A 19953-nucleotide genomic window follows, 5' to 3' on the forward strand; every position below is an offset into this window, starting at 1 on the left:
TAGGATACTGATGACATTAAGGCCAGTGATGCCATTTATACTGCTCAGTTACTGATACAGCAATAATTAGGTTCAGCTATAATTTCCACTAAACAATTCTCCTTGCATCACTAATATTGCAAAAAAAAAAAATCAATCAATCAATACTCTCAATATGAAGGAAGTACTTTACACCATCAGTCTCATATCCTATAACACTCATCTACACTATTGTAAATAAGTTGAAAAGAATAAAAAGTAAAGTGTAGAAGGAAAAAGAGAAAAAAAATCCATTTTTTTTTCCCTGATTAATGGCGTAATGAAAACTTACATGGGAATCGAGAACAGCTGAGTGATTGTGTTCATTATTAAAACGTAAAGAATAAGAATGGTAACTCGATAACAGCATTATTATATAGACGGGGAAATTTTTTTTTTGTGCAGCTGTGAAATCAATTTTCACAAAAAAACCATAAATATAGTTTAATGTAGATATTTCATGACAGAATTTAATGTTTGGTAAAAAAAGAGTAATTATTTTTGGTTAAGTGAGGATGAAATTTGAGTACGAAATTGTTTTAATGGATTGAAAAAAAGAGAATGGATAAATGCTTGGTTTAAATAGAATATTTGGGTTCTTTAAATGTGCTTTGGGAAGTGTTGTGTAAAGCATTGAGGAATTGGTTTTTAGAGATCCTTATGAATAGGTTTCTAGGAACTGAGATCAACAATCGAGCGACACAAATGAAAAAGGCTAAACCATGGAGCTTTTAAGGTTCTGCAGCCATATGAAATCGAAATAGAGGCGGTTTCCATATAAAATTAATAAAAGAGGTATTTTGGAGCCTTAGAAGCTCCGTGACTGGCACTTCTTTATTTGTATAGCTTGGGAGACTTCCCTGTTGTAGTATTGAGATTTGCCGGAATCGTGACTTTGAAGAATTCTCTTTTTCTCGGTTTTAAAAATGTGTCGAAACCAAGACTGGAGAAAACCTCATCTCGGAAACACATGGTGTGACAAAGCCAAAAATTCAGTCCCAGGCCAGCATGATGTTGGTTTAAAGTCAAATTCGATGAAATCCGGACAGAGGTCTGTGTTTAATCGACCTTGGAATGAAAACCTTGACCCAGGCCATTAAGTCATATTACGAAATCTGACTTCAAGCCAGTGTCAAGTCGATTTAGGATAGGTACAGATTTTCGGCCATATCTACGTCTTGTGTGTTTCAGGTCTATTATTCAAAAATATATGAGATGAAAGAGAATAGAAAAGGATCCTGAATTTTTATTAATCGCATCTACCTCTCGAATATAATCCTAAACACTTCATATCCCATATAATTAAACATGTAACATTATCCCAAAAAACCAGAAAATCCACTTAACAGCAAACATGCATTCATATTAAAACTATAATTACAAACATCATCAGCAAACAAATGTTGTACGATTTTACAAAACTCAAATAAATCCTCTTTATTATCATTTTACTTCCCCAAAAAACCCATTTATTATCGACCATAATATTATTCATTTTCAGGACTCTATAATCATTTGTAAAAATACTTCAATTTCAACAATTGTTGCGAAATTTTATATATACACAAATAATACACCGTACTGTTGATACACAGTGGAATAAACTCGACTGTGCAATGCATACCCAAACAGTAGTCATCATAAATGGAGTAAATGTACAGTAAATATGCGAATTTCGCGCTGTGAAAAAACTTTTTTTTTATGAAAACAAAATATTACTTTATTGTCACGAGCAGCACACAGAACTGCATGCACGAGAATCAAAAATTGAATTTACAATATATCCAGCTGCGTTACTTAACATTCAACAGTTACATCAATTTTAGTATCAATATGGAACAAATGAAAGTTAACAGTTTATTGAGTTGTAAATTTAAATTATCTGTTGCATGATTGAATCCAATGTTTTGAAATAGCTGCACATCATCCATATTTGAGGACCATCCAATGATCTGGAACAAAAAAAAGGTTCTAAATTCTTGATTTATTTTCCTTAAAAGAATTCATTGGTTTCTTACGGTTTCATCACGATTCTGACTTTCCAACCATGCTTCAAGTGGACGGAAAAATTCCAATAATGGTTCGGCTGATAATCGAGACGTTCGTCCACGCGTAATTAATTTTATTAGTTGGGAGGATGAAAGGGAAGCACCACGTTGCATAAAATCACTGAAATGTGAATATATGGAAAAAATAGTTTTATAAAATTGAGATGTGGATATGATTTTATGAATGGTCAACTGAACAGAACAATGTGTTAGGAGAGGCATCGGTTTGTCGACGTAAGACATTAAGACGCGAAGTTGTCCAGAAGCAGAGCTCGAGTCAAGCCGAGTATAGTCGATTCAAACCGAGTATAGTCGAGTCAAGCCGAGTATAGTCGAGTCTAGCCGATTATAGTCGAGTCACGCGGAGTCAAGTCGAGTCAAGCCGAGTATAGTCGAGTCAAGTCGATCTCTGCCCTGAAGACATCATGCCAACTGATTTTAACACATTTTTACGGTAAAAAATGGAACTTGTCGGATTGCGCCGTTCGGGTCAAGTCCACACCGTTTAAGTTTAACTACTTCATATTCTCAACATTCTATCCTTAAACTCATCTTACCATACATTCATAACGCATCTCACACACCCAAACATCTACTTGCAAAAAAAAAAGCAATGAAATGTGAACAATTTATATTAATAGTTTTATAGTCTCTCACATTAAAGTGTAAATAAAACTCACAGGGGATGTTGCTAATTGGTTTTTATATAATTTTTTTTTTCACTTTTAATTGTTTGTGAATTCCTATGAGGTTTCATAATAATTATTTCATTTTCAAAGGCTTTGAAATAATTGAATTAATTAGTTTTGCTTATTTTTTTAAATTGTGGTATGTGAGGGAAATTGTGTGGAAAATCATGGGAAATTATAGAAAAAAGTTTTTTTGAATGGAATGCTTTTTTTCAGGTTTTGAGTTTTGTGATGCGATTTTGCTCATATGATTATGCAGCAGGGATAGGGAGGGTCAATAGGGGGAAGAGAGGGTCAACAGAAGGCAGAATTCGCTGAAATTTAATAAGAACAGGATTGATGTTTTTCGAAAAACCTAGAAAATTTAAGAATTTATTCCAAAAGGGTGAGAAAGGGGGTTAACAACCACGACCAACTCCTTCCCTTTACCTCCCCTACACCCCCCTGATATGCAGCATTTACTGTATTTTACTTAAATTTCTATCCAATTAATTTCCACAAAAATTTATTTCTCACATGAATAAATCTAAAAATATCCAAATAATATGAATTGTCTATCTGTTCCAAAACTCCCCAGCGCATCTCATACGATTAATCAATCAATCAATATCGTAAATAGAACAAGCACACATAAAAGAAGAAAATAAAAAGCAATTCACACAAGATCGAAAATACGAAGAAGTAAAGGATGAAAAGGATTGATTTTCTACTCTCTTTTTTCGTATTTACCTCAATAATCGTCCAGCTTCACGTGAACGATAAAAGTCGCATGTGTGCAATGGACCGATGTGATTGGCAGCTGAACACAATTCAGCATAAATTTGAAATTGTAAAATTGTTGCTACAAAATATTTGATATAGTCCTGATCCGATATAACATGATATTTAGCACCGGCATCAAAATGTTGTGCTGTACGGACATTTGGTGGTATAATTCCTTGAAATCGTAGACGTAAATCCCACCAGCGTGAGTTCATGCCGACCGGTCCTTTCTCAAACACATACCAGCGCCACTGTTTGGATGAAAAATAATTGAAAATAAATAAAAAGTTTTAAAAATTTCGGACCTTTTAGTTCCCAGAAATTTAGTCAAACACCCAAAAGTTATTGTTTTATTTCAACTCCATTGACCACATCTGTATATACCTTTTTTGATGTATTTTCAGACTCATATGATGGTTTTGCGTCCGCTTTCATCAGACATACAAAAAAAAGAAGCTCTTTTGTCAGTGAATTGTAAAGAGCAGTCTGATTTGCTTAAAAGCATTTAACAGCCGTGTTGATGAATGGATATGGAAATGTCGATTCATATTTTAGGAATTGGATGTTTTTGCGTCGTAATATGGTTGTTATCATGAAAAAATGTAGTCAAAAGATTGGTTAACCTGTTGTTTTTTTCTTGCCTGTGGACTAGTGACACTGAGGCTGTGTTTAGAATTCTATGAACAGGAATGTTTGTAAAGACATGCAGTGCTATAGCTAATTGTAGGAACGAATTTAGTAGAAGCTGAGCAATTTTCTGTCATATTCATGTTTCTATTGAGACTAGTTATGGAATTAAATCTTAGAACAATTTCTAAATGTCATCCAGAAGCGACACGAGGACGGCCTAATAACTCATGAAAGAGCTGTTGATAGACACAGTATGGAATTTGGTGTTAGATTTTGGCAAGCGGTAGCCAGTTTCAGGAGACATTTAAGAGAAACCATGGATCACAACTGATGTGCACAACCAGGGAAGTAAGTATACGAGCGTAGTCAGATATTTGTCTCGAAAATTCTCATCAAATTGGAATATTTTGTACAAAAAATGAGGCATCGACTCCAGAACCTCACTGGTTATGCTTCTGATGATGTCTATAATCTATAGCTTAGATACTGTCCCAACATGCCGAATTTGGACAGACAAGGAACATGCTCAAGAGTATGCTTACAATATTGAACATGTTCAATCATATTGATTGAATATCTTCATAAGCAAGCTCATTTAGGTAAATATGGTCATTGGCTGTTAGGAGAAGCTTCTTAATAAATTCAAAAAATGAGACTCAATTATAGACCTATTCAGTCTATTTCCGTATCAATTCAAGACGTCACTTACAAAACCATGAATTAAAAATAAATCCAAAATTAATTTTACAGCTATTGAATGAAAAAGTTCCTCACGTGAAAAACAAAGATTTTTATTATTTCCTCTTATTCTCGATAATGAAAAGTTGAATGAAGGTTGATGGATGAGCTAAGCTTACAACCTAAATTTGACAGACACGGGGATTTAGACGCTTCAATCAAAATTAGCATGAACAAATTTTTTAAGACTGAAACATTTTCATTCATGAATTTAATTTTACCAACCGCAACCGCATGTCAATTTTGGAAGGAATTTTTCGAGGATTAAGTTGTTTAAATCCTATTAGATTGATTTCTGGGTTACTGTTTTGGAGATTGTGAATGAAAATGTGGAATTGTTTTGGTTTTAGCTGAATGTCTTTTAAACTGGCAATTTTTCAAAGCTTTTAATGTCGTTTCGTCCAATTTTAATGTCAGTTCCCTTACTTATGCAGCACAAAATGTTCAAAATTCCATCCATCTATCCAGCACATTAATTTACCATACATGTTCCATAACATATTTTAATCTAATCAATCAATTGATTCACTAATTATTCCAGATCCATTTTCCCTGTAGTTCCCTCCTCTATATCCCACCCATACATCCATTCGTAACATAAATTCTCACTCACCTTCTCAACTGTCAATGAAAAAGCCATAAAAGGTAATTTATCAAGAGCAACATTGAGTAAATATTCAATATTAATCATTGAATTGCCACTTGATGCTGAGATGGGTGATGATAAGAGACCAATTTTTTGTAGATGTACAGGACCGCCGACATTAAGTGCAATAGCATGAGCAACTGCCTCATGAAATGCTGGATTTGGACTGTCACGGTAGATAAATGGCTGTGTTGTATATTGCATGTAGTACTGTAATTAAATAAAATAATGGATGTTAAGTACGAGTGGCTGTGGTTGGGATTAGTGGTGTATAAGGCGCATTTTTGTAGCAAGTTGGAAGATTAAGGCATAATTTAGTTGTTAGCATTTTTAAACCTCACAAATCAGTTAACCCACCATCAGGCCGGCTTGACATTGGCATGATGCCTGATCCCCGAATCACGCACCAATTCAGAGTCATGCCGACCTAATACCAGATTTTTGACCGACTAAGCGATCTGAACCCAAAATGCTCACAAAAATCTCCCTTATTTTCCACCTTCGACTTCCTTCATAATAATGAACATAAAAATAAAATTTTAATTAACATCACGTCCTCATCCTCATCATGTACTCACATGTATGTGTGTCATTTCATGATGACTATTTAAAAAGTCCTCCAATGAAATTTGCGTACATTGTTTAATGCGAAAATCGAGTAAATTGCAAAAATCCCATGCAGAAGCAGCACATTGTGTATATACATCATTTGGCTTTTGAATAATTGAATTACGCCAGAATTCTGGTGACATTGGAGGTAAACCGAGTGATGTAAAAAATTCCTCGGCAACTTGAAATATTTTCATTGGTGTATAGCCTTGCTTAATCATTTCGCCTGTTATGTCAGGTGTTTCCATGTGCGGTTTTATTAGATCTATAATATTACGCCAATTTTGTCCCCACATGTTACCAAGTATATGTGCTGGTATTGGACCATCACTACGTAATACATTATCACCATATTTTATGTACAATCCCCTCCGTACGAATGAGAACAATTGTTTATACAGCGGTTGAACTTGTGTCCATAAATCTTGTACAGTAAAAAAGAAGTCAGGATCTTCATAAACTTCACGCATCTGTTCACCAGCATCGCGAAATCCATGCTGTACTGCTGCCTGATTCGCTAAGTCAATATAACGCATAAATGTATTCCTGATTGGTGGACCGACTTTTTCACGAAATTCTGTCCATGCATATTTAAGTTCACGTTCATTACGGCTTCGTTCCATGATACTCGTCAGATCTGGTTCGAGTCGTAAATCACAATAAGCATGATATGATGTTATGTTATGTCCATCAGAGTATAAATTTGTTTGACCTCCTCGATATGGACATATTCGTACTTGATTGTAATTGTCTTTCATCATCGTTATCACATGAGTTATCTGTGGACGAAAGGTATGAATAATTGCAATATCAATTTGAAGATGGATATGACATTAAATTGACTAGAATATTATATGAATTAATTATAGCAGATCAATCAAATTTATGATTTATGAGATGAATAATTGATGAAATTTAAGGACAATTTAATGCCTTACTCTTGAATTGAAACTATTAAACCGCATCAAAATTGCTCAAAGCTCCAAAATTCATATATATGCTCTACATTCAGTATATATTCCACCATCAAACCATCTACAATAATAAGCTTCTCAAAATTCACCAAACATGTTCACTGTAATGGCCATGCACTCAAATTATCATAAATTCTGATACATTTTTCAATCCCAAATCGTAAAGCTTTCAAAATTTTCTAAAATTATTGCCATTGGAGTCTCTCCACTTTGTTTAACCATGTACAATCCACTCGGACCCATCTGAGCTTTACTTGAACTTACATTCAATATTCATTTGATAAGCATCTGTATTACATCGATTATTAAATCGATAAATTTGTAAAGCAAATTTACAGAATCGAAGATACTTTTTTGGGGGGATTTTAGAATATTATTATTTATGATAATAAGGATACGTCGCATGCATAATGGAAAGGGATTTTATTTTTATGGAAATTCTATTTTTCGATATAATCACTGACCCGGGGAGTATACCCTAAGAGGCAAATAGCCACTATGGTACCTAAAAGCAGTCACTTTGCCTGTTAGGGAATACAATCCGGGTCAGTGCTGATAAGGCATACTACCCGGGTTAGAGCTGTTATGGTATACCACCCGGGTCAGTACTAACAGGCAAAGATGCCGCTTGAAGGTACTGTAGTGGATATTTGGATGTGAGGCATATTGATGATTATTTTATTTTTGAGAAACTGGCTAAATATTCTTAAATTGACTAGGCAAGTTCCATGTGATAGCTAGGACCCAAAAAGAATCGATTCTGTTCAGTTAACTGTATATCATGCCATAGACTATCATAAATCAAACAGGCACTACTCGGGTCTACATCATAAGAAGATACAAACTTATCAAAGAGCAAGCTTTATCCTCAACAGATTCAATTCTCAAGTTTGGGGGTGATGAGTTGCGGTACATCTGGTTATGGTTGTTATGAACGTGATGATCTTGAGGTTATGCTTAGCATTTTATGTGGAAAATAATTATTATACTGCAGATTTGCAATGTCTGGCACGAAATTGCTTTTTTGTAGAAAATCCCAAAACATAACCTCAAAATATTTTCATTGAAAATGCATTGAAAATATCAAAAATTCAAGTGCAATCGCAATAAGCAATCATAGCAATTCCATCAAAAAAGTCATCAGATGTTTAATGAATAATTATTTGATATTATTTTCCAAACTCAGCACGCCAACGACTACAAACAGGCAAACACAATTGAAAATTCATGCAAAAAAATAAAAATAATGTCCTTTGAAAAGCGTGAATGCAGTCAAGCGTAAAATGGAAATGAATTAAACAATGTATATAATTATAATCAGCAATTGTATGGATTATGGCACTTGAATATATAATTTGTCATGAACTATGGACTATTAAATATTTTAATAAATTACTCATTCATATAATCGTCTTAATGGGTCGTGTACGATTCACATTTGGAAATTATAATGGGAATGGCTTTATGTTTTGATGCTTTTGGAATTGATTTTGTTGTTTCGAGAGTTGTTTGCTGTCTAAATTGAATGCTCAACTGCAAAGGTGATTTGAAGAGCATATGAATTGCATTAATTATGGATAATTGAGCAACTTTGATGATTAAGTGCGTTTATAATACTTATAGCTACATTTCCTTACAATATTCATGCAGGCTCATGTTCTAGATGGGTATACATACTTCAAGAACCAATCATTCAATACTCAAATTGACCAAAATTCGATAATTCTTCATCAATTCTCAATGTCATTTCTTACCTCCAAATGCTTCTCATCCCCCAATCCACACTTCCCCTGATACAATATCCTGTCCAATTGCCTCCTCAAATTATTCTCCAATATTCTCGATGTGTCATATCTTGACGCCCTCCGCCAGCTTATACACTCAAATTTTGATGCCAAATTCTGTTGTTCCTTCATACGACGTCGATTAAAGTCTGTCGCATTTGTTGCATACTTCCACTCAGCTGTTGCAACCCTAATGGATGTTATAAGATTACCCTTAATTAGTATATGTAATGATGCAATAAAATGAGTGTGTCTTATTACCGATTACATGTATCAGATGCTTCGCGATCATATTCACGCATAAATTGTATCACATCACCAAGATTGTCGTTTGCAGGCTGAAATGACAAGTGTTTTTATGTTTTTAAAGTGAGATGTATAAAAAATAATTGGTATTATGTTGAAATTGAGTGGTTGTTAGTACGTAAATGATCATATGGGGATGTAATTGAATGTACTTTTGAGATGAGAGGTATTAGAAGTAATTGGATGGGGTAATAATGATTGTTTAGAGTACATTGAAAGATATTGGATATGATTGTTGTGTTTTGAGCATGTAAATAAGTTTGTTTTAGACCTAATTGTATTGTTTTGTGGATATTAGTCACAGACGTGTGAGAATTGATCAAAACTGGTCTATTGGCACACCCAGGGTGCACCCTACAACAATATTTTGGTTCTTAACCTTCAAAACTATCAAAATAATTGAATATTGGCCAATTTAAATTTCCAATGACTGCTTCAATCTCAAGTGAATACCAAGAGAGTATTCAGAGAGGGTTTGGGTCCAGGAATCATCCCCGCCCTCCCTCTCGTCTCCAAATATTTCAAGCTAAGCTCCTAATGAGCATCAAGTAACCAAACAACCAATAAAATTCAAATTCTCTGCTAAATAATGTTAAAAATGTGCGAGACAACGATTTCAAGCCATAACCGCGCAAAATAAGAAGCATACGCGAACAAAACCAGGAGAAAGGGATCCGCGTAAAGGCTACGATTCACATTAGTGACGCAAAAAAGAATAATTCACGCCATTTAAGATCGCTGAATATTTTTTTGTGTATGTTTTCTTGCTACTTTTTTTGTGTATGGATTGCATGTCGCATGCTGAATACAAAACAGTCACAGCACCCAACATGAAAAAAAAAGTACAAATTTGTTATTTGTGGCATATTTTTTTGTGTATGTACTATTTTTATGTTCTATTAAAATCATCTCGTATGCCTTTGTTGTATTAAAATAGAAGGTATTTAATCGATTCAGTGATTCCGCTAAGGTAACCCATTATGTTCATTCTGATATATTTATAAAGCTTTATCTAGTAGCTTCTAAGGTCTTGAATATTTTTCTAGAAGTAAAATAGAAATTTTGTACTTCTTTTGTCACCTCATGTGGCTAATGATAGAAAATAGTGAAAGTAACATACATAATTGCATGACTTGTAAGTATGACATTATTGATTCTATACTATTTATACCGTAACTTTGTGGCATTGTCTTGTGTTTTGTTAAAATTAATTAAAGCAGAACATGAAAATTTATAGACAAAAATTTCTTGTTATGTCTGTGTCTGTGTGGTATGAATGCAGCTGGGTTCATGAATAGGGAAGGAGAAATAATGTCTATGCAATGTTTCTGTCGTTGTTCTTGCTGGGTTTGTTATTGAATCGATAAATTTTATTGAAATATTGTATATTCACAATTTAGTTAAAATGAGGAGAATAAATGGATATGAAGAGGTTTTTTGGAGGAATATTGTCACTATGATAATGTATGAAGGGCCTTGCCTAGATAGAAGATACAGGAACTAAGATCCACTAAATTCTCTTATATTCAATTATTTCGAAAAGGCGTTAGATTGGCGGGACTTCAGCTTTGTGACAGATTTAAACCGAATTCTGCCCTTACGATTGTGGAACTTAAACCTTCTTTTAATCTTATATGCCGAAAAGACACTAGGCAAGCATGACTCTGGCATTCTGACAGATTTAAACTGAATCCAAAACCAAAATAAGATTTTTGTTCGATTAATTGATTTGCGTTATTGGGGTGGACCACTAGATGTTTTGTCAGGAGGATATTAGTCGTTCCTGTAACTCAGTGTTGTTCAATCAGAATGTCGTGACAAGGTGTACCGTGACAAGCTTGGACAACATTGCTGTAACTAGACATTGACTGTACAAATCTAGACTAGTTGTTCACTCGAGATTTGTTCTAAAATTCTATCAATTAACTCTTTTCAAATTGAAGTAGCTTTTGCTAAATCATGAAATGAAACACAGTGTTTCCAAGAAATTTTACTCGTAACTCGCTTCTGTCCGTATTTTAAAGCAAAATCAAGTTATTGAAACAAGAATTAAAGAAGATATCCAGCTATCATCTTGAGGTTTGCAATAAATTCCAATTTAAATCTCTCCATTTAAATTCCACAGACATTTTAAAACAAATTTTAATTTCCTCATCTCATAATTTTACGACAACTTGTCAGAACCACACATTTTAAAATGTTCATCTCATCCTTAATTTTCATAGCATAGGCCAAAAATTAAACTCACTTCCAACTATTAATTCCAAAAATACACAAGACCTTAATTATAGCCACTCAACAGCACTTATCAAGCAAGAATTTTCCACTTTAAAAACTTAGTCTGTAGTTTTCATTAAGAAAGATTTCCACACAACAAGAATCACAATAACAGTCTCCATTTTTGTGGTAGGTTTTAAAAAGCACAGCAAAGCACATGATGATAATGGCAATTATGCTACTGTTAATGCTGACGACAAAAAAATAGTATATATATTTTGTTAACTGTATATATGAACAGAAAATGTAACAAAAAATTGTATGTAATTGCCGAGCAAGTTGCTGTAGCATATTGCGTGACTTTTCATACAACATATCGTTCATGTTCAATTTAAATTCACACCGAGTGACACAAGATTATGCGAATGCATAGAGATGTGTTCCTAATAGTCATGTGGCGATTATGACATAGCAGTTAGTAAGTCATTCAGATGTTTTTTTTTGCATTGTCAAATTTGTGAGCACGACTGCGTTTTTTTGCGGAGCATGTCATGGTTATGAATGATATTATCATGTAGGATGGTTTGTTTTTGTGAAGGTAAATGGATAGGAAGTTCTAGTTTGTCATGATGACAATGAATTAAATTGAATATTTAAAATAACTGTCATATGATATTTAGGTTGAGTTATGACATTTGAATAGGCTCACAGATGCTATTTTTGAACTTGCTAGGACTGAATCTTAGCTTGGGTTGGAGTATAGTCGATTTTGAAGAATCGAGTCGTATGAAAAGTAATTTGTCAATACAAATGAAAGGCATCTGTGTCTAACTGATTAGGATACAGATAGCTTAACTGTAATTCGCAAATCTGTAAGGTCATGAGTTCAATTTCTGTAAGAGACTTGATCCCTCAATCATTACGTAGAGTAGTGGTGGAATTGACAAAAAAAGGCTTGACTTTGTTTATGTTTTGATTATATTTTTGGAAGCTCATACTGCAGAAGATTCGAATGACCTCTCATTTAACATCGACTATTTTAATAAAAATCTTGCTTTATTTAGACTAAAATTCTGACTAGAATCAATAACGTCTATTGAAGGTACTCTGACAATGCATTTGGAACTAGAAATTACAAGTCAGTATTATCTGATATTTAGATCGATGTGAGTCTGATAGAAATTCTGAATTAACGTGAATTTGATTCCAAAACAGCTCAACACCTTGCTCCGTTCGATGGTATCTTTGTGGCTTTCTACAAGGTTTCTAATGTCTCGACTTCGATAATTCTCGAGATTGAAATAATTCTGAGATATTTTGATCTCAATTCCGGCATATCCCAAGAACCCATTAGATCTATGTCACGCGCTGTAGATTTGTTCATAATAATCGCATTTTATGAAGATTCTTCCAAATATTGTCTATAATTAAGTTTGATAGATTCCACAAAAAAAGAGCCAATAATCATCTCTTGATTGCTTTTATACTTCCTCTGAATTTATCCGTACAACTCGGTCATGTTAATGAGCAATAAAAGTTCAAGGATTTTTCCTCTTTAATCCTCTGCTTAATGACACTCAAATGGAGCAATGATGAAAGGATTTTTTTAATGCCAATGATTAAACATGGATTATATGCTTCTTATTTTCGCTTATTTAATTTCACTAAAAAATTATTATTCATACTTCTTTATAAAGCAAGTCCGTGCTAAATTGAGCAGATGAGAATCCACAACTGTTTATGACAATCAACAATATTAAACTATAAAACTTCCACAATCCACTAAACATATTGATTTTTATTGAATTTAATTTTTAGATTAAATAAGATTCTTTATTAGCTCAATGAGCTCGCGCACCGTCTTTTCCCCATTGAATCTGATATTAAACTGAAAGAATAAAACACGACGGAATAACTTAGAAAATTTATGAATGTATTTCATTAATAACATAAGAATTAAGGTAAGGTTGAGAGCCGTACTCACATATATGCGAATAAAATAAAAAAAAAAAGACAGTAAGTTACTTTGGATGTTCACTCATTGTAACGATAAGATTTCTTGTATGCACAGTGAGTTCCATACAAGTCGATTCAATTTTGTACGTGAATGAGATCAGTTTTAGGGGAAAACACAATAGACAATTGACTGTAACGGAGGAAATAGCAATGAAATAAATAAAGCGGGTGTGTATAAATGAGCAATGCTGCACACACAAATACCACAAAATATACAAAATACTTTGTGATGATCGTGATTTTAAAAAGTTCTGTTAAGGTAAACAGTAAATGATGAAAAAGTTCTATCGAAATGATTGTGCTTATGATTCATGTCGAGTTTTATCTTTTTTATCTTGCAAAAAGTTAATTTTTGTTTTTGTGCTGATGATTTTTTGATTAAATGCTGCTTAATAAGCTTAATTTTTTTGTTAATTAGCTTGCTGGCTTTTGTAGTGTAATTTAAAGTGTAATTACATGAACGAAAGTGTGAACTACAACATGTTTATAGCAAATCTACTCAAATTGCTGTCCTTACCCAAGCGGCACACACTTAAATGTTGTCCATGCAGTAGCCAAGTTGATCGTTTAATTAGAACCAAGCGGTATCCGATTGTCATTCACTTGATAACTCCCAGCTTAAGAACCAGCTTAATACTAATCATTTATTCTGGTTAGTTTCCATAAGGACAACATTATTCGAGCGCTACAATACGACAAGCTGCATTTTTTGTCGTAAAAATTTTTCGAAATCAGTTGTTATGGTACAATGAAGGCAACTACGCGTCTTACCGTTAATACGACGACGTAGCAGTGTTCTAGCTTGGTTCTAGCGAACATACATTGTGCTGTTTGAGATTTAAGTGCTTGCCGATGAGGTTAGCATAATAAAGCATCACCAAAACCTTTGAATGTCTCTTAAAAGCCATCCAGTTGTTCATCTAGAACAGTATTTTTAGGACTATTTGATTCTAATCTCTCCCAAAATTGATTTAAATTCCACTACTTCCACTAGCTATTTTTAATTAAATCAATATTTGCACAATCATTTAACTTATTTAATTTATTTAAAAAGTGAATTTGCCATCAAAATTTTACATCCTGTGATGAGTAAACCTCATAATCATTTTATTACCCAAATCATAAAAATTCTACGCTATTTTGTCATTTTCAATTAAAATCCCCTGAGTTAATGTTTTTGAAATGTTTTCATTGTCATTATTTTTGTTTTGCTAAAATAGAATGGCAGGTGGGTTAATTGACTATTGTGTGACTATGGTTAGTTTATGAAAATAACTTTTTTTGGGTATATTTGCAAAATAATGATGGGTTGTTTATGGCTTAATGTAGTATAATCAGGGCGGATGACAGAAAATGATTCAATTTGTGTCTTGTAAATTTTAAGGAATTAGTCTAGAATAGTATAAGTCGGCTAATCGATCCAGAATCCGAGACCAGGGCGTTGTGACTCTAGCTTGGTGTAGGACTTAATCGATTTGTGTTAATTATTGATTATTTAGACGTTTTTGTTACATTTTCATTGAAAATATTGTCAAATCAACCCAAACAGCACAATTTGTTCCTACTATGGCACCGCTTTTTTGGCGTATTATCCACAAGACATGCTTTGACGGCACTGTAAGACTGATTTCGATCCATTCGTCGCAATGTCACGCTCATGCAAATCAAAAGTCAATTCCAAAGCTATCAATTGAATAGCTTTAACTGATGACTGTCTACAGATTAACATCCAACCCATTTTAAAGATAAATCAGAATCGACATTGATCCTGATTGTTAGCCAATCGTTTAATAATAATGAAAATTCTGCATATTACATAAATTGACTCTCCAGCTCAACCACATAACCAGTTAAAACAATAAAACTTATTCATATACCCAAAAATCCATTCATGAACTTGAGTGACATTCATTTCCCTGCCTGCTTGCCAACCTGAAATTCACATTCAGTCTAGCTTTTAAAATAGTAAATCAATATTCATATAAACATTTATATGATAAAATGAATAAATGCATTGCACATATAATCCATTAGGTCAGCTCTATCAGTCACCTGCAGATGATCATGATTTATATATTCATGTCATTGCTGTTGCTAATGCTCATGAGCCGTGATGGTTTTTGCTATTTTATATTTTAATCAAATGATTATTGAAAAGGAACTAATTTGTGCATCACAACAATAAAATGATATTTTCCAGCATAAAATTGCAGTTCACTTATCTCATGCTCATTGTTTTTCAGCAATTGAGGTTTTATTGCTGTTCAAATAATCGACTCAACAAATCGATTGGAATATATTCTTTTTCGTTATTAAATGTTCGCAATTTCATTCGATTGTGCTTGTCTGCATTCGATATGAATGCTCTAACTGTATCTAGAGCTCTTCAAATCCACTAAATGTATTTGAGCTTTTTGAAGAGCTTGTACATGTAAATGGCTAAATCTGTGAGATTTTTTATTACAAATAGAGAAATCCAAGGATGTGCGTTGGGGTGGCTAGCTGAATTTTTGGTTTTTTTGGGAGATAAGTGACTCAAGGATTTATTTTTAGAAGGGTTGGTCCAGAATTGAAGGTCTGTAGCACAAAATGCAGACCTGCAGTCTTGGATCAACTTTGAGATACAGCACATAAATGCAGGTCTGCGGTTCTTACATCACCTAGGGTGTGGAACTATAAAATTGTTAAAAATGTGATTGAACTTCCGTGCGACATAAGGAACGAAGCATTTGCAGGCATTTGGTATCAAAAAGGTTTTTAAAAAGGAACTGATTAAAATAACCAAAATTGTTAAAAATCTTATTGAACTTCCGAGTGGCACAAGGTAAGACGTTCTTTAGAACTTCGTGATTCTGCTTTATGTAGCTCAGGATCAGTTTGTCAGCAAATTTTTGGCTATACTCTTGATAGTAACTCTCAAAATAACTCAGATGCTCATCCTATTCCTCAGAATACCAAAACTGATTTCAATATGAAAATTATATGAGGTTAACATTCATAGTGTTGTTGAATTTTACAACTTTATTAAAGCACACTTTAATCCATATTCATTGAAAATTAACATCAGACATTCCATAAATAAAATATCATGACATACTTCATATATGACAAAGGTCACAAAGTATTATTTAATTTTTAATGTACCCCATGACTCAGCAGTTCTTTATTCATTTCTCAGCATGTATACCTAAACCTTACCCCCTCCTCATGGACACAAGAAATGACTTTGAAAATTCTTTTTCTTCCTTATTTCCTCAACAAAAGCATTTCTGAATTTTCATGGCTGTTAAGAAGAATAAGAATGAGATTCCATACGTAATCGTTCATCAGTCTTGCACAGTAAGACTGTACACATCAACACAACAAGAAAGTTTGAGTTTTCGGTGAAAAGGATTTCTTTTTTTGGTGAGTATGAACAAAAATTGATGATAGGAAAAGAAAAGTTTATGCTTTTTTTTTGCGGAAGGAAAGTTTTTGCTTCTCTGATTAATTCCGTCATGTTTTCATGCATGTTTCAAATTCAAAAGTTTTATATCTGTACGATTCAACTTTCAGCAATAAGCAGATGCTGTCTTTAAGTTGAATGAATGTTGTTGCGGACGTGAATGCTTGAGATGGGATTGTATGTGGTCGTGTTAGGGTTCGCTAATCATTGGCATTTAGACTTGGACATGCAGTTTTTTGGGAGGCATCTAGAAGAATGTTTTGATTAGTTTTGTTCAATCTGAGGCTGACAAACTCATGCCCGATTGGCACATATTGAAATGTTGCTTTGACAGCCACGATGCGACAGTATACTTAGAATCAAATGTAGCCGTTCGGCCAAAACGACCAAATTTGTCAGTGCTGCTACCATCAGACAAGGCAGTAGGATACTTAGAACCAAGTGGAAGCCAACTGACAAATTTGGTCCTAAGTATCCTACTTCCTCGTCTAATTGTAGCAGCATTTCAGTATGTGCTGATCGGGATAGTTCATAGAGTTTGTATTCAGCTCATATGACTCGTAGAGCTACATATTAAATCCTTGACATGTGCTAAACTGTTAAGACATCATAGTTCAACATTCCTGCTGCTTTAGGACTAATAATATAGTTTTTTTTTACATTTTGATATTAAATCAAGGAGAAATTTAATAAATTATTATTTTCACCAAACTAGTATAGTTCCTGGAAGGAAACTGTCGATAGAGACAGCATTGCATTTGGTATTGGCAATTCGCACGTAGAAGCCGGCGATAGATCCAGATTTAGGCAACATCTGAGGGAGACCATGGATCATAGTTGATCTGTACAGCCAGCGAAATAAGTAAGTAAGTAAGTATAGTCCCTAGCATGCATCCCAATACTAATTTCTCATTTCCATAAAACCTTTAACAACCAAAAACAATTTTTGCCTTCAAAAGCTATCAGAATTTATGTTCAAAGTCAAATTGCGTCATTTCTCGAAAAGACATTTCATGACAATGCATAGGTCAGCTCGTTTATATGATTGGCCACAAAATTCAATTTCAATTTCACTTCTTTTCATTTCAATTCACTGCAATAAGTGGAATTGTTTAAATTAAGGTCTTTCTTCTCCTTCAAAAAACACATTCCATACACATCCGAATGAGAAAAGGAATAAAAAGAGCTGCAGATAATGAAAATAAGTTCATGAATAGGAAGTAGTTGGACAAATGGCAATGTTCACTTTACGGAAATGAAAGTTTCTTCCATTAGTGAATGTAATTATTATATATATAAAAGTCAGATGCTACCACATTCACATGCATTCTGGGTTAACATAGAAAGAATTGAGAATATATTTTTATTTTCTAGGAATGAAGATGGTCTTTGGGACAAGGAAATGATGAAATGCTGAAAATTTGTTGTGGTCATGGTTAACGGTTGACTGCAATTGATTGCTATTTTGGTCAAAGTGATCAAGATGTTGTTAATGTTAATAAGGGTGGATTGTTGATGACTGTAATGTGATTTTGGTGTTAAGATCTAATTTGCTGACTTAGGAGTGACCTCCATCGTGCAATTGACTGTGGAATCGTTTGTGATACTCAAAATGACTGCAAATTGTCTTAAACTTACAAAATATTCAGCCGAAAAGTCAAAATAGTAAGCAACTTTACTGCACGTCAAGTCAAGGCTCATTTTAACTCGTACCTTTGTTTACTCATCACTTGGTACACCATTGACTTTACAGCAAACTCAAGAAAGTATGTCAAACTCAAATTTTAACCCAAAAACGCTCCATTTTACAGCCTTCAATTCAAAAAATGCCCCAAAACATTCACCAACCTCATCAGAAATTCTATAACAATCTTTTAAGACCATTAATCACCATGAGGTGAAGGGTTAATAAAGCAGATAAGAATTTTTTTTTCTTTACCCATTAAACATAAATCATTTCACTTTCAATAGGAAAAAAAAAGTTATTTCGTAAAAACAAACCCAAAAAACTGAAAATCTTGTAATATTATTCAAATCAGATTTCAACTTACTCGAACGACAATCGTCCAAGTTTAAATGACTCAAGAAATCTTTTCACATTTTCGGTAGTTTTTCTCTTTTATTTCTCAAGTTTTTAAGGGTCACATAGAGTTTTATTGCTTTATATAAAATATAAAGTTCATAAAATTGCATCACTTATCTTTCTGAATGTGAAAAGTTTTCTTTAACACACAAAAAAATGTCAAAATTTTTATAGATATTAATGTACAATAGTTAAAAAGGACTTGAAAGTTCAGTAAAATGACTTTTTTATACTTCTTTAAGTATGTACAAGAAAGTTGAGCTGTGATATATTTTATAATATAGCAAATAATTCTTTTGAACTTGTTAGGAATGGGAAAAGGTAAGGAAACATCGTGTTTGGTTAACAAATGACAAATTTAAGTGATAAATGATGTTATAATCTTGAAGTAGTTGCCAAGAATGTTTAAAATTAGGATGTTCTAATAATTAAATTAAGGTAAATTTATTTTTTGTGTCAACTATCTGAATTATGAAACAAAACTAAGACTAAAACAAAAACAAGGGGCTTGTTACTTAGCAATTCAGCGGTTTAAACATAATTTAACCGTTAAAATTCAAAAAGTCTGTTAAAGCTTCATCAAATTATAAAATAACTTCAATATTATTGAAATAAATAAAATCATTAATTATATTTGTAATTAGCAAAGGATAGCCAGCGATAGAGTCAGCTTCAGACACCAACTAAGAGAGACCATGGATCACAGTTGATCTGTACAACCAACAAATAAGAGAAAGTAAGTATTATGTACAAAAAGGTCAAACAATTCTGTTTTCTTGTTGCAAACTCCAAAATAACCTTCAAATCCCAAAATAAAACTCAAAGAAGAATCAAAAACTTGTCAAAAATCTCTTAAATTCAATTCCATAAACTTTCTCAATGCACTTACTAATTCTGTTAATCATTTTTTCAAAGCTACCACATGATCTAGTTACAAAAAGTTGAATGCTTCAACCACAGCACTTTTCCTTATAAAAACCTGAATTGA

The 19953-nt window shown here is 33.3% G+C and overlaps 1 protein-coding gene across 1 annotated transcript; it reads right to left on the bottom strand.

Moving 5' to 3' along the window:
- Window positions 1-1723: 1723 nt before the first annotated feature.
- Window positions 1724-13284, bottom strand: LOC139098233 (angiotensin-converting enzyme-like). The gene is made up of 8 exons (XM_070650363.1): window positions 13107-13284; window positions 9160-9236; window positions 8869-9088; window positions 6110-6919; window positions 5499-5741; window positions 3485-3768; window positions 2037-2187; window positions 1724-1970 (listed from the first exon to the last, which is right to left on the bottom strand). Exons 1-8 carry the CDS (start codon window positions 13209-13211, stop codon window positions 1830-1832), a joined length of 2031 nt encoding a protein of 676 aa, XP_070506464.1. The 5' UTR covers window positions 13212-13284; the 3' UTR covers window positions 1724-1829.
- Between the last annotated feature and the right edge of the window lie 6669 nt (window positions 13285-19953).

The sequence above is a fragment of the Chironomus tepperi genome, unplaced genomic scaffold (genome assembly GCF_022539635.2).
Source record: "Chironomus tepperi strain 1889 unplaced genomic scaffold, CSIRO-AGI_Ctep_v1 contig_445, whole genome shotgun sequence".
Lineage (NCBI taxonomy): Eukaryota > Metazoa > Arthropoda > Insecta > Diptera > Chironomidae > Chironomus > Chironomus tepperi.

What these genes read in the sequence shown, in the direction of transcription:
- LOC139098233 (XM_070650363.1), bottom strand. Translation starts at nt 13,211, where the DNA reads ATGTTTAGTGGATTGTGGAAGTTTTATAGTTTAATATTGTTGATTGTC. An exon ending in GGGATGAGAAGCATTTGGAG is followed by an intron (nt 6,920 to 8,868) that starts GTAAGAAATGAC and finishes TTTCGTCCACAG; the next exon opens with ATAACTCATGTGATAACGAT. An exon ending in GAAGCTGGACGATTATTGAG is followed by an intron (nt 2,188 to 3,484) that starts GTAAATACGAAA and finishes TTCACATTTCAG; the next exon opens with TGATTTTATGCAACGTGGTG.